This window comes from Chanos chanos, chromosome 4 (assembly GCF_902362185.1).
Source record: "Chanos chanos chromosome 4, fChaCha1.1, whole genome shotgun sequence".
NCBI lineage: Eukaryota > Metazoa > Chordata > Actinopteri > Gonorynchiformes > Chanidae > Chanos > Chanos chanos.
The window spans coordinates 51,956,361-51,976,035 of record NC_044498.1 but is presented as its reverse complement, the minus strand read 5'-3'; the positions used below and the strand labels follow the sequence as shown (position 1 = coordinate 51,976,035).

Below are 19,675 nucleotides of genomic sequence, written 5' to 3'. Positions count from 1 at the left end.
ACACTTCAGTAGTCAAGACAGAGGCAGTCGCTGAACCTCCGAACGCGGGGGTCAGACAGAAATATTGCTTTTTGCATTTACAAATGACAAACAGAAAGAGGGACTATCACATTCCACACAGATTGATCTCTCGGGGGTGGAACGGCCACGATGAGCGTGTTTTTATGTGAATTATTTGAATATTTCCCTCTCTGTCTGACTGTTTGTCACAGTGGGAATCGCCTGGCACTGCTTGTCTGCTCTGGCATTTCTCACAGAGACTAGAGATTAGTGTTAAAAAAAAAAAAAAAACCCCGACATAGCTGTTCATTGTCTGTCAGTGCACTGCGATCAGGTGCCGGCCAGTGAATGAGAAATGTGGGGCAGTTAATTGAAAGTCTAATCGTCCATTTGGAGGCGAGTTGTGGATTCTCTCTACAAAACAGTCCCTCTGACTTCCTCTGTTCGTCTCCACAGACTGATCTCACCGATCCGTGCCCCTAATGAATAAAGTGGAACTTACTGTCTGTGTTTGGCTCTACAGTGTCTCTGTGAAGAGAGAGGAGAAATCATTGGGTTTTGGGCCCTGTTTATTTTGAGAAGCAGCTGTTGGTGTGGTGAGGGAGAGGTAGCAGACTGACGTTATTTGTGTCTTTGCAGTGGTCACCCCGCTGAGGAACAGGCTGAATGTCAACATGCATTTATGGTAAGGAGATGGTAATTAGCCGCTTCCTGCTCCCGATTCCTGCTTTTGATGCACAGAGAAAGGACGAAATCAACAACAACAAAAAAAAAAAATCAAAAGGAATTTTTTTTTTTTAAATGCATTTACAATACGCTTCAACGTTCAGATGTGTTGGTGCTTGTGTGGTGACTGTAATCCAGGAACGTAGACAGAGATATCCAACAGCGTAACACACATCAGATCATGTCACGTCATCGATAATCTCTTAAAATCTCTTAAAACACCTGTCACGGACGCGTCAGCCGCGGACGTTTGTTTGCGCAGCGCGGAGCGCGTAATCGCCACATAGTATTCCTAACGACGCTGCGCCGATGATTAGCATGTATTTTAATTAGCGCTGAGATGTGATTTAACGTGTTGTGTCTTAGGAACGTCCACCTCAGTGTCCTACAGAATCTGAGAGATCTTCTGGAGACAGATCTGCCGTCGCCTGCCACCCACGAAAAATCTGTACGTTGGATCTTTTCACTCCACACACACACACATATAGACACACATACACACACACACACACACACATACACACTCACACACACACACACACTCACACATACAGACACACACACACACATATAGACACACATATAGACACACATATAGACACACACATACACACTCACACACACACACACACACACACATATAGACACACACACACACACTCACACACACACACACATATAGACACACATATAGACACACTCACTTACAATTAGCTGCCCAGTGTCGTTGATACATTTGGCGATGCGTTTGTTCTTTCTCCTCTTAGTTTTTTTTTTTTTTTTTCCCTCCTTCTTCATTGGCAGAGGTGGGTATGCACTTCCTTTAATTGGGTTGTTTACGAATAGTTTCATTATCATAACAAAGGTGGTGAAATCCTCAGGACTATCATGAGCTTTTTAATCATACATCTCCCATTTATCTACGTTTCCTTTTTTTTCTTTTTCTTTCTCCTTTTTCTTTTTTTGTTTTGCAGTGCGGGGTTTTTTTTGGCCGTTGGGTTGAAAGGGTTTTGCTGTATTTACTCCCTGTCTGCTCTGCTGATTAATGCCTCGCCATCATTAACATTCAAAAAAGTGAAAAGTTTAACAGACCAGATGTTTAAATTTTACCTGCCACTCTTTTAATGGATTTCCTGTGGAACATTTAAAAAAAAAAAAACCCTTTAATTATCTGAAAAGTGTGTGAACATGGTAAGTGGACAAGAGGAGGTGAAAAACGAGGGGGAAAGAGGAGAGCTCTCCACGCCTGGCACAGGTCCTCGCTAAGGAGGCAGCTTTTCTGAAGTGGAGGTCAAACTCACCTGTGTCTCCTCCATAGAAACAAATATGAAGAACGTTGCATTACTACCATGGTAGGGCAGGAAATGAGGAGACAAGGGGAGACTGCTTCTTGGGAAAGGATGTGTACATGTATATAAATATGTTTTGAGCTCTTGGTACTGACAATGTGCTAAGATACACTCAGCTCTCCCTGAGTCTGCGTGAAGGGAAAAATCAGCAGGATGTCACCAAATGATTTGAAAAAAGATGACGTGTGTGTGTGTGTGTAACAGAGTTTCAGCATGGAGTGTGGCATTTGCTACGCGTACCGGCTGGATTCGGCGATTCCCGACCAGGTGTGTAACGAGGCGCGCTGCGGTCAGCCTTTCCACCAGGCCTGTCTGTATGAGGTGAGAGGTCAACGGCGTGGTAATTACTCGACTTCCCACACTCGCCACAGAGAACTCTCACATTAGTGGTGAGGGCAGAGAGAGCGTTCGCCTGGACTCACCAGACCAGGCCTCCTCACCTCAGCACTCTCTCTCTGTCACTGCTCTGACCTCATCTGGTTTGTGTTTTAGGTTTTCTGTATTAAATTTTAGTCCTGCTGCAGAGAGCGAGTTTCTTTTCACTTGTGCTGTCAGAACAGGGTTTGCAGGCAAACTGAAGATTTATATATAAAATTCATCATTATCCACTGCAGTATGAGAATATTCAGAACTTTGGCAAGTTTTAACGATGTTATCTTGACTTGTTTGGTGTTGTGCTCTCGCTCAGCTCTGTGTGTGTGTCTGTATGTGTCTGTGTGTGCGTGTGTGTATATGTGTGTGTATATGTGTGAGTGTCTGTGCGTGCGTGCGTGTGTGTGTGCGGAGTGCAGTAGCTGATGTATTGACTGAGTTCTCCCTGTTTGTTTAACAGTGGCTGCGGGGCCTGCCCACCAGCCGTCAGAGTTTCAGCGTGGTGTTTGGAGAGTGTCCTTACTGCGGCAAAGTAAGGTTACTCCCACCCCACACCTCCTAATGAAGTAAAGTTACTCCAACCCCTCACCCTACACCTCCTAATGAAGTAAAGTTACTCCCACCCCACAATCTACACCTCCTAATGAAGTAAAGTTACTCCCACCCCCCAATCTGCACCTCCTAATGAAGTAATGTTACTCCCACCCCCCAATCTGCACCTCCTAATGAAGTAAAGTTACTCCCACCCCCCAATCTACACCTCCTAATGAAGTAATGTTACTCCCACCCCCCAATCTGCACCTCCTAATGAAGTAAAGTTACTCCCACCCCCCAATCTGCACCTCCTAATGAAGTAATGTTACTCCCACCCCCCAATCTACACCTCCTAATGAAGTAAAGTTACTCCCACCCCCCAATCTGCACCTCCTAATGAAGTAAAGTTACTCCCACCCCCCAATCTGCACCTCCTAATGAAGTAAAGTTACTCCCACCTCCCAATCTGCACCTCCTAATGAAGTAAAGTTACTCCCACCCCTCACACTACACCTCCTAATGAAGTAAAGTTACTCCAGCTCCTAATGAGGCCTGGATACACATCTCCCATTAACTCCCATTACACTCCTCTCACACAGCTTTAAAAACAAATCAGTTTATTCAGTATTGTTTACTGTACTGCAACTATTACTTTAGTATTTCATTCATACAAACATTTAAAAAGTGCAAGTACAAAAAATATTCAGTTCATAGATTAGGAGTCCTAAAAAAATGTTTTTGGGGATTTTTTTCCAGCCAATCACAGTGAAGATGGCAGTGTAGAGTCATTTCCCTGCGAACGTGTGCATTGAGGTGGTGATCAGCGACAGCTGTGCCCAGGGAAGACATCGCAGGAATAAAGAGCAAACACAGTGAAGACCAGGACAATGACAGCGATGAACTCCCAGATTGGACGCTGTTTATCTGATATTTCCCTGCTCTGTGCACCGTCACGATTCTTACCCTCCCGATTTTGGTCATATTCACGACCAGGTGTTATCCCACACTCACGTAATTCATCCCCAGGGTCCTCCCAGTACCTGTGATTACTTCCCGCTCTGTCCCGATAGTTCTCCGAGTGATCCCACATTTCCCAGCGGCTACTCTGGTTATTCCTGCGTCTGGCCCAGTCATGCTGGGAGTCATTGTTCCCGTGCCAGTCTTCCATCTCTGCCGTGGAATGCCTCTCTCTGAGCGAGTAGTCAGATTCTGGAAGGTTCCTTTGTCTTCTCGGCGGGGCCCCGTGCCCGTCTCTGTTGGGTTCCGCGGTCCTGACGACTCGATTTGTCTGGGCCAGAGTTTTCTTTTAAGGCAACGAGGATATCAAAAGATTTCATTGGTTTTCAACTGTGCAATGTTGCCTTCTGGTGTGATGTCAAATAAAGAAACCAAGATTATATTTATCATTGTGTTTATTTCAAAGGTCTCCGCTTCACCAGCTAAACTAATTATCATTGTGTTTTCTGGAACTGTTAGTTTGATTAGCTGAAAGCCTTAATACGGTTTAAACCAAAATGAATCAGAAACAGCTAATGTCGGAGAGTGGCAGGAATTACTTTCTCTCTTGGCGGCTTTCGTCTGGACCCTCCGCGGCTTCTGGTCTGAACGCCAACAGGAACGGGACTGTCTTCATCACTGAAGTCTTCCTCGCTCTTAACCATAGCGGGCTTCGGCCTGGATGCCTGTTCGGTTACAGACGTCACTTTTCTTTGTTTCTATGAGAGAAGAAAAAGTTACACACGTTTGTTAAAGGAGCAGTAATATGACCGGTTCATATCGGTGGGTAATTGACTATAACACTTTGAAGTGAAGGGTATGCTGCACCTTCTCTCGTGGCTTTGACTCTGCTTTGTGTCTGTGGTAAACACGAACTGGCTTAAAGTCCTCTTCATCATCATCATCATCATCATCATTATCGCCCTCCCATGCTGCAGACTTTGGCCTGGCTTGTCTTCTGGCCGGTGATTTAGCCCGGCTCTGGTTCTGGTTCTGCATGGAGGAATGGAGCGACACATACCACAGCCCCTCAGAAGATTTGACTTGATTTATTTGTTTAGTCCCTGACATGTGGGCATTCTGTAAACACAGCTTAAGCAGAGCACCAGGGTCTGCTCTGCACTGTCTCACAGTCACACCTCAGTGTAACAGTGTAGCCTGACACAAGGGTCGCGTGGTGAGGGCGTGGCTAGGGGTCGTGAGGTCGAGTCAGTCAGTAGAGGGGCTGACGAGAAAAGACGCGACCTTCTCTTTTAATGCAAAGCTGTATTCTGTCAATGGAGAAAGATAGAGCTGGAAAATTCAAACATCAAAGATTAGATAGAGGGAGAGAGAGTGCAAAATTCTGAGCTCTGTGTCTCTCAGACGTGGATCCTGAGAGGAGAAACTCGACCTGATTAATGACAGTCTTTTCCTTGAGGTGGAACACCTCCAAACTAAATTTGGCCGCAGATCAGCGAGGAGGTCAGGTGCAGGCAAAATAAACTTTGGGAGTGTTTGAGGAGAGTGGGGAGCCAAGCGCATCCCTCTGCCTGCTCTGGTCACGGGGGCGCCGAGACGTGAGGCTGACATTGATGGTGTTGTTTTAACTTTTATTCGGAGGAGCTGTAGCTTGACCCTCGAGAGGGGGATAAACAGAGCCAGTGAGAAAACAGGACTACAAAGTAACGGAGGGATTGAGATCTTAATGCCCTTAGTGTAAGCGCTGATCTCTTCCAGCTGTGTTCAGGGTTTGGCCAAGGTCAGAGAGGGGGAGACACATACGCCGACTCCGGGTAAACTGCCATGAGGATATTTCACTTTTGTAACGTATGCATATGGAAAAAAAAAACTCACACTGTGTGTTCAACGGAGCCCAGTATGCTCTCTCTTATTAACAGTGTCTTTCTTACCACATAGGTATTTTTACATGTTAATGTCGTACTGCTCCGAAACGCAACGATGCTCACCTTCCATTATCTTTACACACAAGAGACCGAAATAATCTAATGGACACTTGTCATTAAGCGGCACCCGGAGCGAAATCAGCCGCAAAAACACCTTACCTAAGACCAAGCCAGTCTTTAAATAACGCCCACTCAAAGACAACACCCCACAGAAACAGAGACATGACAAGCCAGTAGCAAGCTGCAGTCCGAGGAAACCCAGAGGTTATTTAGATTTAGAGCCGTTTTGATTGGTTAAGATGAAAGACCCAGGTTCTTAGGACTGGATCAGATGTTCCCAGTTCATTTGGTTCACTACCTCAGGCTGGGCCCTGTAAAGCACAGAGCTGTTGACAGGACACGGGCCAGTGGACCAGGGATGTGACTGTGTTAACACCAGTGCACAAACCTGCCCTCTCAAACTGCACAGCCCTGCCCTCTCAAACTGCACAGCCCTGCCCTCTCAAACTGCACAGCCCTGCCCTCGGTTCAAACCTTCTAAAGATCTGACTTCATTAACTCAACACACAACTCGACACTAAGGCTGTTTTTGAGATATATGAATCCATTTAACCAATGCCAACCTACGGAATAACGTTAAAAACTGGCCCAGTCATAGAGCGATAATCAAACCTCTTTGTGGGGAAAAACTGGGTTGGCCGCTGAGACAGGCGTCTGTGGTGTCAGGACATGGAGAGGTGATAAATGACACCCTAAACGTTGTGATTATTTACCTACCCTCCAGAAACTTCTCTCACAGACATCCAATCAAACGAGTGGGCAGTTCAACACGAAAATGAGTGGCGATGGAGAAAAGAAAAAAAGAAAATCTTCTGAATTCTGACTGGCTGTGATCTCCTGGCCTCTGGAAAACGTGTGTATTCAACAGCCAGAGATTGGGAGGCCCGGGCGTTGAAAGGGTCGAGCAGTTTAACTTGGCCGTGAACGGCGGCGAGGAGATTCACTCAGAGTGGAGACTTCTGCTCTTCAGACCTCTTCACAAGCAATGAGCGCTTCAGCAAGGTCGCCAGAGGTCAACCTCAGATACTCCACAGTCAAGATTCACCACCTCCTCTCCCCGCAGCACAGCGGACAAAAAAGAAAAAAAAAAAAAGAAATAGAGCTGCTTTCGTTTCTTCACACCATTATTCTCTGCCGCTAACGGAGGGGCTGGGCCGAGCGGAGCGATTGGGAGAAATACATTTTGTCCTGTGTGGGGTGCCACAGACATATATCTAGTGAAATACAATCTCTAGCGTGTATATGATTGCTATAAATAAGAGGGCTTTAATTAAATAGCTCTGTCTTTTGCTGGCCTGTCGCGGCGGTGAGCTGTAGCCGTGCATGTGCGAGGCGTCGACAGTTCTCAGACTGTCAGCCGCGCGTACCTCTCCCTCCTCAGAGCTCCGCCCCTCTCTGCTCCGCGCCTCCACAGCAGGCAGACCAGCCCGGCCTGAGGAGGTCAGGCCTCCCAAAGCAGGACTGGGAGTCACTCTGGATGGGAAGGGGGTCAGAGAAGGGCTCCCAAACCCAAGCATCTCATGGTCTCTCTCTCTCTCTCTCTCTCTCTCTCAGACAGATAAATCAGCCGCAGCCCACAGACAGAGACGTTCGCCCAGGGTCTGGGCCATATGGTCTAGATTAGAGAAAGGAGCAAAGACGGGCCAAAGTGTCTCACACTCAACCTGAGTGAATCTGGCCTGGATGCCTCCACCGTTCTGGGCCTGGACAGGTCCAGGGGCCCCATCAAACCCATCTCCAGAAGTATTCCGCTCAGCGCCTGGTAGTCCGGCCTCGCTTTGTAATCCAAGGCTTTCACACAGAGTAGGAACTTGGCAATCTCGTCTGAAAGAGAGAGAGAGAGGTTACCATACAGAAAGGTCAAAAAAAGCATTCCTAAACTGACAGCGAGTGCCAGGGGAAAAATGGAGACAGTGGCTACATTTGAATGGATTTACAGATTCCTGAGAATTGTGGGCAGGAGTTGGTCAGCGCATTCTGTGTTCTGACCCGCAGTCTAAAGGATCACCGGTAACAAAAACACAATCCCGGCGTGAGACTCGCAAACAAACCTGACGCAAGTTCTTACATCTTCGCTTTATATTCACAGCCTGTCGGCGTCCTGACGCTGCTTCCCTGTTCGCCGCAATTCTGGCCCCACCGACGCGCAGGACAAAAACCACACAAAGGAGACAAGGAGAGTATGGCGCTTGGCCATCCCGCCGCGTACGCGGCCGCGTGTCTAATGTGGCCAGCTCCCATTCTTCACTGTAATAAAGATGCTATTCGGCTCGGCTCCGGCGGCGTGCGGCGGCAGCGGTACGCCGCTAACCGAATGTATATCACATGCATAGCATTGATGCATGTTGGAGGTCTTATCTCTCTGGTCCAGCTGCAAACAGCCTCTCAAGGTAGGGCGAATAAGACCCCTATTATTATCATAGATCACAAAGCCTCTTTTCACAGAACATGTGCGTACCCTCTCTCTCTCTCTCTCTCTCTCCCTCTCTCTCTTTCTCTCTCTCTCTCTCTCTCTCTCTCTCCGTGCAGAGAGAGAGAAGATAATGCAGAGAGGTTGTGGTAGCCTGATGGAGGAGAGGCAGCCACAGATTGCGTGGTGCGGGCGTTCCGTCAGAGGCCCACAGTGACGGCTGGGGCCCGGCCCTGGTCCGCACCTTGTTGATCACTGTTAGTGGTCTGTAAACACACGCACACGCACACGCACACGCACGCACACACACTCACCGGTGCTGCAGCCTGGGGTGGACAGACGGATGACGGAGTCGGGCAGGTCGGCCATTAGCCTGGGGTCAACAGGGGGGAGAGAGAGAGAGAGAGAGAGAGAAAACGGGGGGGGGGGGGGGGGGGGTTAAGCAGCGAACAAGACTTAAGCACTCGGGCCTCGTGTTTATCTTGTTAGTAGAGGACGCGTTTTAAACAAAATAAATCAAAGCCTTATCGTTTAATTATTTAACATACACAATGGTTCTGCTGGCTGTTCTGAACAGACTTTTACAGGATAACATCATCAACAGCTCCTCTGCACTGTAAACTAAACAATATGCATTACAAACAACATATGTATATGTATATATATAAATACTCACACACAGTTTCTTTTCTGTAAGTTTTTGTTGTTGCTGTTTCTTAATCAAAGGCTACAGGGAGGAGAGCACTTCCTCAAAACGTCCGTTTTAATTTTAAAACTGCCATATTTTAAAGATGTAATAAAAAAATGTAATCAAGTAATCCCTGACAATGTTACTGTAATCCAGTTGCACATTTTTTCAAATGTAATCTGGGCTGATAATAGCTATTTATTTTTTGTAATCTGATTACATAATCCCAATAACATGTAATCCTTTACCACCCAACCCTGTGCATATGTATATATACATGCATGTGTATACAGGTCAAATGTCTTTTCTTTGTGGTTGTTTACTGTGTAGTGAAGAGGGAGAGTTCTGATTGATTTTTAAAAGGAAGATGTGACCTCAGTTTCTTTGCCATCTGCCCTTATAAAGATCTTTTAACAAATGACTTGAGTGAACAGCGCAGACTGAATAAGCAGACAGAAAAACCACTCCACACAGATAAACGGTGTGAAGAAAGAGGGAGAGAGAGAGAGAGAGAAGGAGAGAAGGAGGGGGGTGGCGTACTTGGCCTTGGCCTCCAGGACCTGAGAGGGGTTTCGGAGCGCGGAGAGCCAGGGTAGACTTCCAGTCTGCCAGTGGAGCAGGCAGTAGCCCAACACCTCCAGATCCCCACGTCTGGACGGAGCTGCAGGAGAGGGAGAGAGGGAGAGGGGAGAGATAGGCCAGGGCAAAAAAAAGAGAGAGAGGAGGAATAAGAGAGTGAGAGAGAGCAGAGACAAATGAGGGCCTGGTGGGGAGGAGGATTTAAAAAAAAAGAAGGAGTTTTGATAAAAGAGTCCCTCCACTCACTGCTGAAATATGCTCCTTATATAAGAAAGAGTGGAGAAGGAGCGAGGGGGTTGTTGATGGAGAGGAGCGCTCTGTTTGCTCAGCTGCGGCTCCTGCCCGCTTCACAGAGAAACAGGCCCGTGCTGAGACAGGCTGAGAGTTGAAAGAACAGGTCAGTTTCCTCCAAACCTCCTTCCTCTGTCCCAGCCCCATCAAATACCCCCCCCCCCCCCAATCCTCTTCGTCTGGTCTGGCAGCTCGTCCCAGGAACCTGATCCTCACGGCCTCTGACACAATCCAGACAGCGAGCGGCCCTACCCGACACTCTCCCCGACACAGAGCCAGGCAGTAAAACAAAGAACGAAATGTCTGAGGCCAAATTGTTCCCACATGTTACTGGATTCTGTGGGGGTCTGAACTGGCCTTAACAGTAGACCTTGAGAGCAGAATGTGTGTGTGTGTGTGTGTGTGTGTGTGGGTCTCCTCCATCTCTACTTCAGCCATACCACATTACACAACTGCCATCTAGTGTAAACACACACTCGCTCACACGTCCACTGGTTTTAATGGTCTGTTTTCCTACCACACTTTTAACAGTGCTGGAGGAAAACACTCGGTGCACAGTCTCTTCATCTTTTATTGTCTTCTCTATTATTTAATCTCCCTGGACACACAATCTGCATCTGGTTTTACCCTGGGCATGTTTTATTCTCCAGACCCTGTTAAATAACCTGGAGGATCAATGCAATTACTCTCAACTTTGGGAAGACTGGAGAGCAGGACTAAGAGTGGATTTCACACCAAAATGAAGCCCACAAGACAGTCGCTCACAGTCCTCCCAGCGCAGACCAGCGCAAACGCTCAGCAATCAAGCTGCTCTGGGCCGGAACCAAACAGAACCAGGTACTCAGGAACCGTTCAGCGAGTGTGAAACAAACTTAACCTTCCGTCTTCTCTCGTTCAGCAGAAATGGATTCACCTCTTCATTTTTACCAGTGCGTTTAAATTAGCACTGTGCTTATTTACGACATTATTGTCACGTAGGCAAAATACAAGCTCCGCTCAAGGACAGACGTGTTTCCCGCCGTCTTTTATGTAAATCAATGATTTGCGTGATCTACCAAGTTAACCGATCAGTTTTTGTGACCGGGCGACTTATTCCACACATGTTAAAACACATACTGTACGTCATTCCAATAACCATACGTTTAGTGTGTTAGTCATGAATATAAAATAATTCCCGGTCGGCGGAGGGGTCCTGACGCGCTCCTGTGACTCATCCCGAATGCTCTGTCTTTCTTTCCAAGACAGCCTTTACCATCCTCATGTTAAGAATGCTCCTTCATTCCAAGGAAAAAAAAAAAAAAGAGAGAGAGAGAGAGAGAGAAAAAAAAAACTCCCATCTTGACTTCATCAATAAGAGTAAATTAAAGCATCTAGTCAGTCAGTGCCCGGAGAATTTTATCAACTCAATACTGTAAGTGTGGTCCATCTCATGAGAAATTACCTATTGACTGCATTCAGCAAAGGGGAAAATCTCTGGCTCTGTGCATGACTCACATCGATCCCAGTCCTGCCTGCTATCCATTCACACACACGCACCCAGTCACACACACACGCTCACACTCACCCAGTCACACACACTCACACACACCCACAATTACCCAGTCACACACACACACCCAGTCACACACACTCACACACACACCCACACCCAGTCACACACACACACTCACACACACACAGTCACACACACCCACAAGCACCCAGTCACACACACACACACACCCAGTCAAACACACTTACACACACCCAGTCACACACACACACACACTCACACGCACCCAGTCACACACACACACACCCAGTCACACACACACACACACACACACGCCCAACCGTCCAGCCAACGGGCCAGAGAAACAGCCTGACCAGACACTGAGGGTGGCCGCAGCTCTGACTTCTCCCCCCACCTGACAGAACCATCCTGTTCCTCCACAACATCTACAGTAACAGTGTCTTTAGCCATGTGAGTAAATGGTTCAATGCCACACGTTGTTCCGAGGATGTTATTGAGAGCAAATGTCCGTGATGATATTGGATTGTGTGTAACACACAGCGCAAACTCCATGCTCCAAGTGTACAGGGTTTGTTCTGTTAGCCTTTAGCTGCTGAATGCTATTTTCAAAAGAAAAGAGAAAGAGAAAGAGAGAGAGAGAAGGGGGGAATTCCTGATACGGAAAAGAAAGAAGAAAAAAATCTGTGAGATTGGATCTGGCGGAACAATGCGACAGCGGAGAAGACACCCTACATTTCCAGATGACTGTTGTGCATAATTAGGAGGCCATTGTTTTTCAGATTGCCTGAAGCGCTGTGTCAAACTCTTGAACCACCGCTTCTGAATTTCAGCCGTCTCACTTCAACCCTACAGGTAATAATTAGGGCTTTAGCACAGAGTTCAGCAGGACACCAAGTGCACGTCTCTCTGCTCCTTACCATGGCAACACATCAACATCCACACGGGGTGCCGCGGCAACGGAACACTTCGCAATCTGCATTCAAATACGGCTGCGATTCCACGCTAACCACCTCCATAACGGCCATACCGCGGTGACGTCAGCTGGGATGCAAGCAGTTTAGGTTAAGGTGTGGATTAGGGAAGTGGTTCCCCCCCGCCACACACACACACACACACACCCGTCGGTCAGTGTTATTTGGAAGCCCTCCCTCCTCGATAACAGGGCGTTACGGTAGGGTATCACAGCCTAAAACAGCGTGATGGATGTCTGTGGTTGAAAGGTGGAAGGGAGAGACTGAAGAGATGGAGTGAGATGAAGCACGAGAAACACACGTAGACAAACTGAACGGAGGTAAAGAGGGTTCTGAACTCGTCTGAACAGGAGCAGACCTCTCTCTGAACTCCATGCTGATTTAGACTCCTTCAGATCAAACGTCATGTTACAACAGGTCCACTTTACGAGGAACAATATTTCTTCATTTTTAATGTCTCAGACATAAAGTTTCTTTTTTTTCTTTCTTTTTTTTTTTGTGTTAATACCTCATACATTCCAAACCACTTTCACGAGTCCAGAACAACACTGTGAGTTCTGTTTATTTTAGTAGCAAGCCAGAAGGAAAAAAAAAAAAACAACAACAACAACATAGAATTCATTCCCTCATCAGAAATTAAAATTGACTTTTTGGCATTAATTTTTCTTATTTATTCATTTATTTAGCTGCTGCTGACCGGGCAACTTTTTTTTTATGTATTGACAAAATTGACAGGAACAGAAGCAAGGCTATTAGCAAGTTTTACCTCCCTAACATTCTGTATCGACCAGCAATACGCTCCAAACAGTCTGCAGCCAGAGATATTGGCTTTGAGTCCACATCTAACAAAACATCAAAGCTTTAATTAATGGCAAATGAATACAAGACGCAGGTTATGACTTTCACTAATTAGGGAATTGTTGAATTAAGTCTGCCCAGGTATACATGGCCTGAGAGATCAATACCCAATAAAAAAAGGGCCGTATGCAATTTACGAGTTAATGCGTTTCCAATACAGCGAGTAGGACTTACAGGCAGGACAAGAGAGGAGAAATCTACATGCAAAACGCTCATTATATGACACTGTATGCCCTGTGAATTCATATATGGGCCATGTGACACACGACTGACCAATCAGATCAGAGCATCTTTGACTTCATCTCCAGCAGAGCAAAAAGACGTGAAATTAAACACGGCCAGTTTCAATATGACATCATTTAAATGCTTAAACATCCAGAATAGAACCTGTAAGTGCGTATTTTTTTATAAACGTGTATTTGTAAACATGTATTTGTAAACGTGTGAGGAGTGTCTTACCGACTCCTCTATGGGCGTCCAGGCTGGTGTATTCGATGGTTCCGTTGTGTCCTTTCTTCGGGTTCTCTTTGTACTCTTTATGGACCCCGCCCGGACAGTACCGGTACGAAAGTCCGTAGTCTGCCAGGTACACCTGTGTGAGATTAACCAATCATCCTTCAGCTCTCAAAAGTCAAAGTCTCAGATGCAGATCATTACTGAAAATATATATATATATATATATATATATATATATATATATATATATATATATATATATATATATATATATCATTACATCAGTTTAATGGTCCATTCCATCATGTCCAGTACTTTAACAGACAGCAATATGCAGACACAAACTTCTTTGTGTCACTGTCTACGGTGAAAAGTATGAAATATGAAAGTTTGATTGAATTTATTTTAATCAAATGCCAACTCAGGTGGCTGGACAACCACTGGATCAGAGATTACACAGTTTAAAGGTCACACAGTTTGAAGTTCACACAGTTTGAAGGTCACACAGTTTGAAGGTCAATATCTATAAGACAGAAAACGGAGGGACAGCTTGTCATTTTCTCGTCTTTGTTTTTCATATTTTAAAGTCCATCTGTTGTATTCACTCTCTGATACCAGACTGTTCACAGGCTGTTCTAACAGGCATCTGAACACAAAGCTTAGGCCAGAGTCATCCCATCAGTCACCTGATTACCAGTCAGAACAAGAGATGACAACCTAAGACCATATTTAAAATTCTAAATATCAGAACATATTGTTTCTGTTTGTCTCTGAACTGTCTACTGTCCACAGACTTCAAATTATCCACGCACATGCATCAGATCAGCAATCAATGTCTACACTCTGTATTTTTAGCTTGAATGTGCCTTTAATGTTCACTGAACACACACTACTACACACTACACACACACTTTATACCCACTAAGACTAATACTGGGAGGAGACCTGGGTTTACCGATTGACTTCAGGGCTGTGCATGCGGTCATTCCTAAAGGTGTGTGGAAAAATGAAACCACAAAGTCTAGTTCTGTTGTTATGTACAGACTGTGGCAACTGTCTCAATGCCTGTGTCTCTGAAATCAACACACGTGTGACATGACCGGCTAACATCCGACGCTGCCGACATTAGCATGCTAAAACTCACAACCCTGACAAACTCATGTCTACTTAGAGTTCTCCTACATGACAAACACAATGACAGAGGATAAAAAAAAACAAAAAAAACGAGTGAACCTAAACAGACCATTTTTTCACTTAACCCTGAAGAGGTGACCAGAGCTCAACCAGCAGTCATAAAGTATAACTTCTGTGTGCAGAATACCAACTCATGATCTCTCTCTCTCTCTCTGTCTCACACACACACATACACACACACACACAGAGGAGTGGACTCACCCTGTCTGGGTCTCTGTGACCCAGTAGGAGATTGGCAGCTTTAATATCAGCGTGGACATACTCGCTCTCATGCATGTATTCCAGTGCATTCAGCTGGGGGAGGGGGCAGAGTGACAGAAGGGGGGGGGTTAACAGATGAGTACTTTCACCTCCTCCTCCTCTTCCTCATGATGACTGCTTTTAAGAGAGAAGTACTGTGTGCGACGTTAGTGCTGAACACACACACGCGTAAAGTGTATTCACAGCGTATTCACTGTACACACTGCTTTGCTTTTCCTCCAAACACACGGAGCTCTGACTAAATCAATACGTTTACTGTAAAACTGCAGGAGTGCCTCAGTGCGTTTGCGCATTGTCAGACGTTTGCTTGTCTGTCGCTGGCTGAGGGTCTGTTACTGATGGCAGAGTTTCTCTATCCAAAAATCTTAGATGTGGTTGAAGATTAATTCTCTGTAAACTCTCTCTCCAGAAGTATCTGTATCAGAATCACCCACTGCAGCCGAGGCAGTTTACGATGTTCTCCTCGGCCAGAGACGAGCTGTACAGAGGGCATTATGGCACAAATACAACTATCTTAAATCCTGAAACACTTCCTAATGATGCCAGAACTTTGTAAGCCGGATCTCACCAGAAGACAACCCAACTGCAGGACCGTGTCTTTCTTCAGCTGTCTGCCGTTTTCCAGAAAGATCTTCTGTAAGTCGGTGCCCAGTCGATCCATCACCATGAACCTGTACCTGCAGACACATACGGCCCAAACAGAGTTGGTCTCTACAAATCCAAGTGTACAAGACCGACCGGCAATGCCGGTAAAGGGAGAACTTAAAATCGATCAGCTATCACATCACAACCGATACTGGGATCAAACTGAACATGTGTGCGCGACATGTGTGGATCGACCTGGTGCCGTTGTATTCGCTGAGTCCCGAACCCCAGTATTCAGGGATTCCCAAAAAGTCGAGTTTTTTTCGCTTTCTTCCATTGTTGCACTGAAAGTAAAAGAAAAATCAATCAGAACAAAGAACACTGTGAAATCTGAGACACTGAATTCACTTTCACAGGTGTCTGAAGGGACTCCGACCATGTAACACTCCAGACAAAGATTACCGCCTCCTACAACTTAAGGCGTATGGCAGTAACACACCTACTTATTTGGCCAGGAGGAGAAATTTGTCTTCACTGGCTGAACACCAGGATGGCAGGTGGGATGAGGCTCTTTAGAGGGACCAGAATCATTATCTGCAATTTGGTCACTCTCTCCAAATTAGAGCTTAAACAAGCTGGGATTGCTCTAACGACCACTGAGGTGCATGTTTGCCTTGCCTTATTAATTTCCCCAGCCTGCCTAATTTGAATCTACAGCCACTTCACCAGAGACAGTCAGAGCTCTCCACACTCAGGGCTCTAAGAACCGCCGTGTGGGATCTTCAGCGCTTTTCAACGGAACTCCTCCCATAAGCACATCTGCTTTCCTTCACGGTTCCTTCACAAAACAACCAATGCTATTTGGTCTGCTAGTTTTTTTTGTTTTTTTTTTATTGTATCACTATAAGATTTTTCTATTTCAGTCAAACATGTCTAAAGGTACAAGAAATAAGTGGTCTCTTTGTAACGGCTCATGTTACGTGTGTCATAATGTGTTGTGTGTTACTGGAGACTCATATGCAGATGATCAGAGCAGGAAACACGACAATGGCACTTACTCATATTAGTTTTCGCGACGCGCTGATAAAACTTCAGCTCTGTGAACAGAGGGCCGTTTTCCTGATATTCCTGCAAAGGACCGCTCTGAACTGTTACATTCACACAAGCAAAAACTGTCAAATTAAAAAAAAAAAAAAAAACAGAGAAAGAGAACTGCATGATGCTAAGCACAAAACAGAAACTGAAAGATAAAAGCAGAGCTAAATTGGGCTGGTGTGGAAAAGAAGAGAGACACATGTTAAGGAACATGAGTGAGGAGAGAAGTTAGATTAGGTGCAGGGCGAGGGTCTTGTTGAGGAGAGAAGTTAGATTAGGTGCAGGGGGAGGGGCTTGCTTGGTCACGCCAAACACGTGTTTGTATAGTTCGGTTTTAAAATCGATGACTCTGCAGAAAACTGCAAGAACAGTGGTTCTGCCAAATAAGTGGGAATATCCTGATCTATACAACAAAATCCAGTACTGTACTTACTACTTTAATCACAAAATTAGAGTTCTCTCCAACAGGTGCATCTACACATTGGGAGGCTGGGGAGAGAGAGAGAGAGAGAGCATAATAAACCACCAAGCAGTCATTTCTGAATTACTTAAACATGACTGGATTCATGCTCCAAATGTAATGCACTAACATGTAGGCTAATTCTGTGCTCAACGGGTGTGTATTTCAGCCTGTCATTCTCATTTTGGAGTGATTACATTTCCAGTAATTTCCAGCAGGTGAAAAAAAAAATCCTAAATCTGAACGCTGATGTCGCAGCAATCATCAGAGGCCACTGGTTTATTAGAGAGGTTAGCGGAGAGCTTCAGAAATGCTAACATCATGGACACAAAGTTAAACGCGTGGTTTCAGTATGCTTCACTAGTAACTGTGCTGACCGATTTAAGTCGATACAGCACGTAAACGTTTAGTTACTGTGGGAAGAAAAGTATGAGTCTATGTCCCCTACACTTGGATGTTTTCTTTCTTTATGGTGCTAGAGTTTCGTAAGGTTTGTATTCACAGCAGTATAACGGCAGTTTAAATAAAGGACTAACGTGAGGCCTGGTGAAGCCGTGATTAAAGTAACGAAACAACGAGGATAGTTCGGCATACTCTAGCTGTTTATCTTACAACGGACAAAGCGAAACAGAAACCTGCATTACCCAAATAAATTAACCCAAAGCCGCCTTTGCCAATAATCTTGCCAAGGCGCCACTTCTTCTTTTCCGTATCTGTCAAAATCCAACCATCAGGCAGGGGAGCCGGTAAAGTATTCTTCTTCGGAGCCATCACGTCTAACGGGTCGTGCACTGGGCTTAACTTTTAGCCGAGAAGTCACAGACTGTGTGGTTAAGGCAAGCACTCACACCCCTACGAAATAAAACCAACCACCCCTCTCACCAACGGCGGTGAATTCCGGGATTGTCTAGTTTAGTCACCGAAACTGAAACAGAGCGCCCGGCATCTGTTTAGATTTAGTTTTCCGTTTGTCTACGGCTAGCCTTGCCACAGTCCAGCTAAGGAGCTAACATCACATAGCTCAGCTATGGTATTAAAGTACAGCGTCCCTTTGTTTACAGTGAGCACTTTACCAATGTTTGATATTTATTAGATAGGTAATAACAACAGCTCAAAGTGGCATGACAAACGAAAACTGTCCTCAACGAACATCCATGAACCTAAAATAACGTTGCTCCGGACAGTAGTGTTGACATGAGCTCTGCGAAATCATTACAACTTCCTGCAAGTTTCATATGACACTCCCGCTAAATGACTTTGTAAATAAAGAGCAACCAATGAGGATCGATCCTCTGAAGTTTACGGCCAATGAAAAAGAGCTCAAAACAGGTAAAACACAAAAGCACTAGACTGAACAAGGGGCGAAGCAGCACAGCCTTTAAACGTGCTTTTTTACCATGTGAAAAGTCATCTACTGGTAATGTAAATTGTGGCTGTATAAGGCAAACACGTGAAGCAAAAATGTTTTGAGGTTGTGCCTTGATACCATTTGAAGGTATAGATGTATGACTTTTCTTGACGAAAGATGAAGTAATATGAAAGTTACTGAGAGATTTAGAATGATTTGAATACAAGATGAAAGATGAGAAGAATTGCTCACATGTCTGCCTCCTGAGTATATCCCACTAAATGCTGACTTCTAAACATGTAAATGTTAGTTTTGCACCAGTCTGTGTTTCTGGCTCCAGTACAAAAAGCACACTGAAATATTTCACATAACATTGCACTGTTGTGGTGTTGAATGAAGGCCAAACGAATAATGTCTATGTTTCAAGTAGAAACTGTATAGATGTGATAACCACACTCTGCACTGACTTAATGTTATTTGTCATACCAGGTTGTCCATGCATGCTGTCATTATGAGAATTCTCTGACATGTCCCTGAGCATTCTTTGACCAGCCGTGACTGTTGGTCTCTCTCTCATGAGATTAGTTTTATTTCAAAGTGATAAGATCTGACCCTACGTCAAACACAAGTAACCTCTTAAGCTGAAAACCTGTGGTCAAAAAGTATATTTTACATTGTCTATATACTGACTTCCTCTGGAAGTAAATACTTTACAGCTTCTTTGTAGGTATGTCACTATCTTCGTTAAAGTGATATTTTGTTTATTGGCAAGTGGGAGTAATTGCTGTGAAAATAAAATTCCTGAAAATAAGAGAGGGGTGTGTGTGTTGGGGGGGGGCTAATCTCGTAATGTCACGAGTTTTCCACCTCCGGCAAAACTACTCTTTTATAGTCTTATCTCTACCAGAAATAACTGCGATGGAAGAACCTTCTGGTACTTTTGTGGGCCAGGGGCCACATTTCTCCAGCTCACTTGTAGTCCAGAGTGGCGTGACACCAATCTTCACAGGCCACGGCACCATTTTCCGTAAATGCCCCTTGTG

The 19,675-nt window shown here is 45.3% G+C and overlaps 2 protein-coding genes across 2 annotated transcripts in view; one reads left to right on the top strand and one right to left on the bottom strand.

The window, feature by feature from the left end:
- fancl (FA complementation group L) overlaps positions 1 to 3,764 on the top strand; it is a 16,759-nt gene extending 12,995 nt beyond the window's left edge. Inside the window, exons 10-14 of the mRNA XM_030772438.1 lie at positions 640 to 685; positions 1,093 to 1,174; positions 2,280 to 2,396; positions 2,908 to 2,979; positions 3,738 to 3,764. Coding sequence (XP_030628298.1) covers positions 640 to 685; positions 1,093 to 1,174; positions 2,280 to 2,396; positions 2,908 to 2,979; positions 3,738 to 3,764 — 344 coding nt within the window. The remainder of the gene's footprint in view (positions 1 to 639; positions 686 to 1,092; positions 1,175 to 2,279; positions 2,397 to 2,907; positions 2,980 to 3,737) is intronic.
- A 37-nt stretch (positions 3,765 to 3,801) lies between these two features.
- On the bottom strand, positions 3,802 to 18,148 carry LOC115810507 (serine/threonine-protein kinase VRK1). The gene is given in 15 exon segments (XM_075353562.1): positions 3,802 to 4,284; positions 4,538 to 4,696; positions 4,806 to 4,970; positions 7,291 to 7,396; positions 7,588 to 7,747; positions 8,648 to 8,706; positions 9,562 to 9,682; positions 13,693 to 13,825; positions 15,085 to 15,177; positions 15,713 to 15,821; positions 15,985 to 16,052; positions 16,054 to 16,073; positions 16,788 to 16,857; positions 17,258 to 17,313; positions 17,929 to 18,148. Coding segments are annotated over 15 exon segments (1,929 nt in total). The 5' UTR covers positions 18,056 to 18,148.
- Positions 18,149 to 19,675: the final 1,527 nt, after the last annotated feature.